Source organism: Hipposideros armiger, unplaced genomic scaffold (assembly GCF_001890085.2).
Source record: "Hipposideros armiger isolate ML-2016 unplaced genomic scaffold, ASM189008v1 scaffold_613, whole genome shotgun sequence".
Lineage (NCBI taxonomy): Eukaryota > Metazoa > Chordata > Mammalia > Chiroptera > Hipposideridae > Hipposideros > Hipposideros armiger.
In genome coordinates, this window is record NW_017731963.1 from 682,091 (window position 1) to 691,240 (window position 9,150).

General features: G+C 48.4%; 1 protein-coding gene across 1 annotated transcript in view; it reads left to right on the forward strand.

Moving 5' to 3' along the window:
- Window positions 1-9,150, forward strand: part of TTI1 (TELO2 interacting protein 1) — a 55,803-nt gene that overhangs the window by 31,591 nt on the left and 15,062 nt on the right. Inside the window, exons 4-5 of the mRNA XM_019625061.1 lie at window positions 651-881; window positions 1,171-1,258. Of these exons, the coding sequence (XP_019480606.1) occupies window positions 651-881; window positions 1,171-1,258 (319 nt within the window). The remainder of the gene's footprint in view (window positions 1-650; window positions 882-1,170; window positions 1,259-9,150) is intronic.

A 9,150-nucleotide genomic window follows, 5' to 3' on the forward strand; every position in this document is an offset into this window, starting at 1 on the left:
CTGTTATCCCGTATACTCAGTCTTGTGCAGCAGGGCAAAACATTTCAATATGTTCTGCTAGAGAAAGTTTAAAACAAGACATGTGAAGCAACTGCCTGTTGTGAGAGGTGGAATGAGGGTGATCTATATACGTAAGAGATTGGGCAGTGGCCCAGAAGGCGCTCCAGCTCGGCTCTGACCCCTGGGGACGCTGCCCTTACTCAGCCAAGGGACCTCGGTCAGCCAGTGCCCTCCTGCTGCCTGCCCGTGGCCGCAGCTCGGCTGCTGTGTTTGTGTTCATTCAGCTAGCTAGAGTGAAAAACACACGTCTTTTCTCAGGGGATGTTAGGAAGATTCAGAGATGATCTATGTAAACTGCTTTAAGGTTCTTTTTTTTTTTTAACAAAAAAGGGAGGAAAATCAAGGGATTAATCATATTCATCCAACCCAAGATTTCTTTGAATTATTCTCCATGTAATCTGTATTTATGGAGAAAAGCAGCCATGCCTTGAGAGCAGAGACCTCCGAATTCATAACTGTCAGAATCACAAACCATGGGAAAGGAATTAACAGCAGTAATTCTACTTTTTTTTTCTTCTTCTAGCAAAGACCTACATAAACTTGAATTACCAAACGTTCTTTAGCTCTCTTGCTGCCTTGGTGATGTCGGTCACCAGCTTGGGGTTTTTTTCTGCAGGTTTTGCGTACCCTCGGAGGCAAGTGTGGCGATTTTCTCCGAAGCCGGTTCTGCAAAGATGTCCTGCCAAAGCTAGCTGGCTCCTTAGTCTCCCAGGCTCCTGTCAGTGCCAGAGCAGGGCCAGTTTACTCCCACACGCTGGCCTTCAAGTTGCAGCTGGCTGTCTTGCAGGGCCTGGGCCCCCTCTGCGAGAGACTGGACCTAGGTAGGTACCAGCCAGTGCCACCTGGACACACCCTGCGCTCTGTCTCACCCCCGCCGTTGCACTGTTGGCTCAGCCGGGCTTCCCTCACCTCCCTTCCTGTGCTCATCCCCCAGCCCTACTTTGGCCTCCTTGATCCACTTACCTTGATGTGTTTGGGGACTTGTGGGACGGTGGGAAGAGCCCACGACATCTTGCCTGGCTGTTCCAGTTCCACCAGACAGCAGTTGGTTCCTGCTTGTCCCAGATGAAGTCTGAGGGCCGTTGCTTGTTTGGTTTTCCCTCTCTGCAGGTGAGGGTGACCTGAATAAAGTGGCTGATGCCTGCTTGATTTACCTCAGCGCCAAACAGCCCGTGAAATTACAAGAGGCTGCCAGGAGGTACGTCGGCTTGATCAGCCGCAACTCTTTACGTTTGTCCTAAATTATAGATGATTTGCTAATGGCGAGCATCTCTGCTCTTTCCTCGTCTCTCTGTTCTTGCCAGGTTATGGTGGCTTCTTTTAACTGTCCCAGTGCTAGAGATGGTGTTTTTACGAAACGCTTTTCTCTTTGCAAGTAACCTTTACTTCTGCTGTCACAGCAGCAACAATTCCAAAGGGGCAAAAAGCAGAAAGATGGCGTGCTGGTGGGGACAATGCACTCTCCTGGTGGGAGGGCGATCTGCCTGCAGACCAGGTGACCCTGGCGCCGCTCTGGGCCTCAGCTGCCTCATCTACAAAGTGAGAGTATTGGGTTACTGATCTTGCGTACCTTGGTGCCAGAGAGCATCTTAATGGGTGTCAGATGCCTTGAACCCTCACTAATTATATGCAAAATCGGGTGTGTGCAAGCAGGCACATACGTGCCTCTATCTAGACAGAGTCCCTACCGTTCGTCCAATTATAATAGGAGCCTGTGAACCAAGAAATGTTCAGAACCACAGGGCTAATGGCGTAAAGGGCCTTTTCCGACTCTGAAATTATGTGACTCTTCTTTCCAAGAGTTTTTGCTTATTGGAGAAGAGCTGTACCCCCTTTCATGGAAGAAGCTATATATATCTGGTTCCTTGAGTCCTGAAGGAGTTTTCTCCAAAGTAAAACTCTGAGCACAGCAGCATTCCCCAGACTTGAGACCCAAAATGCACTCTGGGCCCCTCTCCCCAGCTCTCCTTCCATCTGGCAGCAGCCTGTGCCCCGGAACTGCCATCCCCTGGATGTTGGCCACCGGAGCAAACGCTGGCCTGGCTCCGTGTCCTGCTCTGGGCCCTGCAGCTCCACATCCCAGAGCAAAGGAACAGCCCCTCCCCCTGCTTCTGGAAACAGTCCCTGATCTTCCTGGGGGGTAGGAGTCATCTGGTTCCCTGAGGGGCCTACCCGCTGCTCTGACCGAGAAATCAAGAAAGGCAACTTGCTCCCTTATACAACTCATACTCCCTGGGAGTGATGGAAATACCTTTTGGAATTGATTTATTGTCCTTTGCAATGTTTTGCCCTTGATTTCCCCAGTCCCCTTTCTCTCTTCTCCGTCACACCCCCTAGGCCCAGAATCAGTCGTGGTTTCTCCAGGACAGGAGTACATCCCCACCAGCTTCTTATCCCCCGACATTCTTCTTCCTTAGAGAACCAACTTAGGGTGAAAATGGTCCTCCTCTGGGCAGTGTCCCTGAAGCTAATTGTGCTGTAACGCAAAGTACAACTCAAGCACATACCATGAACTCACCTTGAAGTACATTCTTTTGTGTGCCTGTTACAACCAAGAGTTACAAAGGTCCCATTTCCACAATCCCGTCCATTCTCCTTTTTCTGCACCCACCCCAGACTCGTCCTTCAAGTTGAGACCCATCAAACAAGCATCAAACAAGCTGATATTCGCAATTCCCTGTCTTTTCATGTCTTTTTTTTTTTTTTTTTGCCACTAAAGGCAGTTCTACCCGGAATTGGGCCTTGCTGCATCTTGAGCTGGTATCCAGGGTGCCCCGGAGGAGGGAAACCGCAGCCACCACTTGACTGCAGTGCCTTTGTTTGCTCCATCGCATTCCTTTCTCGGGGTTGAGTCAGATGACCTCGCTCCTGCCTGGCTGGGAGGGGAGGAAGTGCAAGGCTGATTGCTTCACAAACACATCATCTGCAAACTTAATTTGAAGTCAGGGGAGAAAAATCAGTGTTGTCCTTGATCCGGAGCTGATGTGGCATCCTGATTCAAAAATTAATAAGCTGTCTACATGGGCGGAGAAGCCTGAGACGGTGGGAAAGCCGACTCTTTGCGAGCCTCGTCACTGAGTGGCGAGAGGGGGCCAGGCGGGCCGCTGGGCCCTGGAACAGCGCTCCTGACAGGGGCTGGTGGAAAGGGCCCTTGAATGAGACGGGAAGTCCCCAGCTCAGCAAATGGCGGCACCATCCATCCAGCTGTTTGTCCTGAATTCTCTTTCCCTCACACCCCACATCCATTGCAGAAGTGAAGCCTGTCTCCCTCACTTACAAAATGTCTCTTCAAGCTGTNTTTCTCTGATTAGTGGACAGGTTGAACATCTTTCTGTGTGCCTCTTCCCTAACAATTTGTTTTTCTTATGCCCATTGTCTATTTATATGCTTTGACCATTTATTTATTGGTGGGAGGAGATTTCAATGTTTTTCTTATCAATTTATATGATAAAGGAGAAGGGCTTGCAGGCTAGCTCAAGCTCTTGCCTGTTGTTTTATTCACAAGCTCAATCTGGAGCTTCAGGTCACAAAAGGATTAATAAATTATTAGAATCTCCTCTGCAAATATAAAATGCCAAGTTATAATGAGCTTGGTGGTCTCAGAACTATCCTAAATCGAACTGAGTCCCAAATTAGTTTGTTAGGTTGGAATCGAACAGATTTCTTTTTTTTCCTTTCTTTTTTTTTGGCAATCTGTGCTCTGAGACTCCGATGAACTGAAGCCAACACTTCCAGGGTAACAGGAAATAGTAGCTCAATGCAAACTAACTTCATACAGCAAATTCCCTCTAAATAACAGGGAAACAGGGTCCAAGTAATGATTAATGCAAAAATAAGTCATTGCTCTCCCCCAAGGGCAGAGTTTTCTGATCAGAAATCTGTCAGGCTTTTTCTTCTCAGTTTTGTTACTTGAGCCAATCCAATCCTTCTTTTCGTGAGCTGGACCCCCTAGCCCAAATCTGGAAACCCTGAAAAAGGGGAGACATCTTGATCCCTCATAATCCGGATTTGACACTCTTGTCTGAAATTCTAGCATTGTCAGGGAATCCATTCTTTTCCTGATTAGCATCTTCGGGTTGTAGTTGATGTTCACTAGGAGCAGACTGAATGAATCAAACCTTTCTTCTTGTAACAAAAGTCCACATCCCTCAAATAACATTCCGCAGTAGGTGAATTCCAAACAGCAGACCCTCCTCTGGGAAGAAAAGCACAGCCTTATCATTCTTATAATTATCATCCATCAAGCACACGCCACACACTTGGCATTATAAAGAATGTTTGGCTCGATGTTGGTTTGACATGCGTTTTTTTGTTTTAACCACAATGAAAGAAAGCACCTTGTGTATCTGAGGCCCCTTTCTTCAAGAAATCCAAGCATTCTGCAAATGCATTTTCATTTATCTCTTCAGCATCTGTTAGAGACAGGTGTGGCCTCTACTGTAAGATCCTGTTTTTCCAGCAGAGGAGACTGAAATGGGAAGAAGTTAAGGGAACAGTGCACAGCTTAATGGAAATGAGCACAGCTGGTAGTGGGGGTGTGGGGGGAGGCTGGGGCTAAAAGTAGACAGAGGAAAAATTTTCAGCGTAGGGATTTTGGCCTGCGTTTCATAAAACTCTCAAGTCCTCTTGTTGTTTTAATTTACAAACTTAGACCTCTCTCATGCAACACAGCACACTGTAGGCAGCGAAAGAATGATAATAGCTGGTGACATTCATCTCATTTTACTCTCTCGACAAGCAACTAAGGTCTACAAGCTTTATCCCTTTTTTCAGACGAGGCAGTGTGGGGTGAGAGGAGTCGCTAATAGGTTGTGGAGGCAAGACCTGAACCCACCTCCTCCGATCAAACCCCATCCCCCTGTATTGTACCAAGCTGCCCTCATATTAACCTCTCATACAAAGATAAGTAATGCTTGACCTTGGCCATCAAAAGATCTTAAACACTGGTGGAGAACACAGACACATACCCCCTTTAGTCAAAGGATGAACGGACAGGAAAGCGAGTAAAGGGCCAAAGGCCAGCCAGGGAACTGTTCAGCCTCAGGGCTCCATATTAGAACCTTGCCCTCTTATGTTTTTATTTTAAATATTTATTAATGGAAATTTAGAAAAGACCAAAGGAATAGGAAAAAATAACCATCGATTATCTCATGACCTCATCTCTGTTAATACTCTGTTGTGCTTTCATCCTTTTTTATTTTTTTTTAAAGATTTTATTGGGGAATTGGGGGCGGGGAACAGCGTTGGGGAATCGGGGAAGGGGAACAGACAAGTTGTTGTCCTTTTGTTCTTCAGTCTAGTTGTGGAGGACGTCGCTTCACTTGCCCATTTGAGTATTATCATTGCGCTCTTCCAAGGTGAGGCAGATCGGTCGCTGAGCCCTGGATGGCCGCTCACGGCAGCCCACTGCAACTTCACTGCAGCCTACACCATCGCCGGCGACTCATAGCAGCCCAGCTCCAGGTCGAGCTGTTGTTCACCATCTTAGCTGTAGAGGGCACAGCATCACTGGCTCTAATGTGGGATCTGAACCGGGGCCCTGCTGCTCAGAGCTGGCGTCCCAAGCCAACTCCTAACCTGCGCACCACTTGGCTGGCCCTGTGCTTTCATCTTTATATAAAAGTGCATATAATAGTGTTTGCACTGTGTGTACAGTTTTGCATCCTGCTTTTCTTTTTTTAACACTGTTATTTCATAAGCATTTTCCCTTGTCGTTAAAACACTTGGTAAAAACAAATTTGAGGAGCCCTCATGGATATACCAAGGTTTATAAACCATTCCCCCTTGAGTGGACCTGGAGGGTTTTCCCCCAGTTTTTAGCTGTTATAGTTAATGCTTTGAATCTCTTGACTCATATCTTGACCCAAAGTTTACATGGTTTCATTAGGATCATTCCTAGACATTTTCCCTCTTCAGTCTTATTCCGGATCTGAGGTTGGGAGATCAAGAGGAAGTGGGGCATCGCTCATAAAATACTGTCCCCGGTTATGCTGTCTTTCCAGAGGAGCCGTCAGACCCTCCCACAGTGGACAAGAATGACACCGGTCCTGATGTGGAGCCACCACTGCCAGTGCAGATCCAAATAGCCACAGACGTGCTGGAGCGCTGCATCCACTTGTTGTCAGACAGAAGCCTGAAAATCCGCCTGAAGGTCGGTGTGCGGCCCTTTCCCTGCAGCCACACAGCAGCGGGACCGCGGCTTGGTCTGCCTGGCGGCGACTACACAGATGAGCAAGTGGCTGCCCTTATCTCCTGGTCCACGTGGTGGCCAAGAGAAGCCACCAGGAGGACTTTATCTGTGGGGTGACAGGCTTAGGGCTTTGTGTGTCAGCTCACACGCCAGAAGGAGCTGAGTCCCCTGTGTGGAATTAAAAACCCGCCAAGTGCTGGAGACGCGTTGAGTCTCCGAGGGAAAAAAGGCACATGTTTTGGAAAGGAGGTCATTTTCTGAGCTGACTTAATGCAGGATGTAGGTTCTCGGACTTTAAAGTGGTCATTCTTCCAAGCCTGGTGCTAGCCCTTATCTCTGTTTCTGTTTCTATCTTCATCCTAGGAAACTCACCAACACTTTTCTTAATCTTACATCTTCGTTTGGGTGGCAGTTTCCCAAGCAGCATCCCCAGCGGCAAGGACTTAAGCTCTACAGGAGTGACTCCAAAATAATAGGACAGTGGGGTGTGGAGGGGTGAGCGTCGAAACAGGCCTGTCAGAATTACTTTGGATCTTAACATCCAAAGGAAAGCAACACAGCCTGGCCCACTCCTTTCCCCTCCCCACAAGCCGGAGTGAGAACCACAGCTGCGTCTACGTAATACCGTTAGTGAGGAGAGCGCATTGCCCTGCTCAGGGCTGGTGGGCTGGGAAACCCCGATCCACAGAGTATCTCAACCCTCAGCCTCTGTGTTTCTGTGCAATTTGTTTAGTCTTCCCAGAGACACTTCTTTAGCATTCATCTGTTGTTCCGGTCAGGAGGCACTTCTCGAGTGTCTGCTACGAGCATGGCCTTATCGTGGGTGTCCAGTCGATACATTAGTGAGGTGTCTCCCCTTTCATCGAGGCTTTGTAGCAGCTGTGAACAGCACACCGTAGTCATTACCCTCGTTGCTGAGAGCATCAGCATCAGAGTCAGACCTGCATACCTGAGTTCAAGTCCTGGCTTTGCCTCTTCCTAGCGTATGACCTTCAGTCAGCTAATTCACCTTTTGGGGCCTCAGTTTCTTCATCTGTAAAATGAGATGGATGTTACCTACCTCACTGAATTGCTGAATGTAAATATAAAATAATTAGCATCAGGTATGACATACACGCATTCACTCGTTTATTGAGGACTGATATAGGTCAGGCAGAGGGTATATAGAAGGAAATGACATAGACGTGATCCCTGGGTTCATGGGGCTTCCTGTCTCTTGGGAAAGAGATGACACACAAAGACACACTTACACGTTGAGGAAATGCTCTGAAGTTAACAGGCAGGTTCCATGATAGAAAACAGTCATTTATCCCTGTGGTAACCATGTATTGGAACCTACGCTACCAAACCCTGTCGAATGAGACAGAGCTTGCACTCTGGTTTAAAGCGGGTCATCAGGAAGGCCTCTGAGATGGGAGTATTTAAGCCAAGACTTAAAAGGTTAAAAAGCAGCCAGCAATACAAAGGGACAAAGGCAGAGAGAAGAACATTCCAGGCAGAGGGGGGAACTATGTCTTTGAATCAATGAAGTAAGACGGAACTTGCCCAATGAGTGACAACTCCAATTCAAAGCCAGTCAGGGATACCAAAGCCATTTCCGCTGGACTCCTCTCCTCTCTGCTGTGTACTGAGGTTTCCCTTATTCCCCCGCCTAACTGTTCACCGGTCGAGGGCAGGGCTTCTTCTGTTCTTCGTTCCTGTTCCAGCCTCAGTGTGACCAGCTCCCAGTAGGCATCCAGTAAGGGCGTTTACTGCTTCGTGTTGGCGGACTTCAGTCTGTCTTTCTGACTCAGACACGCACCCTCGCCTGCTCTGCGAAGACTGGCCCGTCTGTGCCGGAGGGCAGCCCGCACTGGTCATCGTGGTGACCGGTGCCCGTGCCACTGGAGCAGCCTGAGAGATTCGTAAACATCTTCTCAGGGAAGGTGAAAAATCCAATGTACATCTAGGTCACCCCAAACCTTCCTTCCGAGGTTGACCTGGGTCTCAGCTGCCTACGTGACCTCTCCCTTTAGACGTCACAGAACTTGAACTCCGCCTGCCTCTCCGTTTACTCCTGTCTCGTGAAGCAGCCACCTGCATCTGTTCGGTTGCTGCTAAGCCTGAACCCAAGCAGCCCTTTGTGGTACCTCTGTTCATCTCCCCAATATCGGTTCTTTCAGCAAGCGAAGCCATGTCATCTCCAAAACGGATAATCCCTCTCCCTTCTCTGCCTCCGCCACCGTCATGAGCCACATCGCTTGCCTGTCCTGTGGACATGTGCTGTGGCTCCCTAAAGGGCCTCCTTACGTCTCTCTCCTGCTTCAGATCCCTCCTCCACTCAGCAACCAGAATGACCTTTTTAAAACATGACTTGTGTCATGTCACTTTCCTGCTTAAAACCTTTTGATGGCTCCCCACTGCACTTAGTACAAAATAAGAAATCCTGAGCATGACAGCTGGGTCCAGCCCCGTCTTACCCTCGTCTGGCTCCACACTGCCCCACTTGAGCCGCTCAGCCCTGCCAGCTCTCCCACCTCTGCGTCTTCCTCAGTACTATTTTCAGTCCTAGAAGCGCTCGCTCACTCTTTTCATGACTTAGTCTCCTCTCACTTCCTGAGAGAAGCCCTCCCAACGGCCTAGATGGTTTAGATCCCTCCCTTTAGCTTCTGTGCATTTTACCGTTTACTTTCCTTCCTAGCGCTTGTCACAGTTGGTCATCATCCCTTTATTTGGGTGTTACCTAATTACGGTCTTTCCGCAGTGGACCATAAGCCCTGCGAAGAAGGCAAGGAAACATATGTATTTTATCCCTCTGTGCCCCCACCCCACCCCCGTACCTAGCCAGTGCTTGGCATGTTGTTAGGACTCAGTAAATATTTATTCAATTAGTGAGTTTCTAAATTGTATTCTTTTAACAC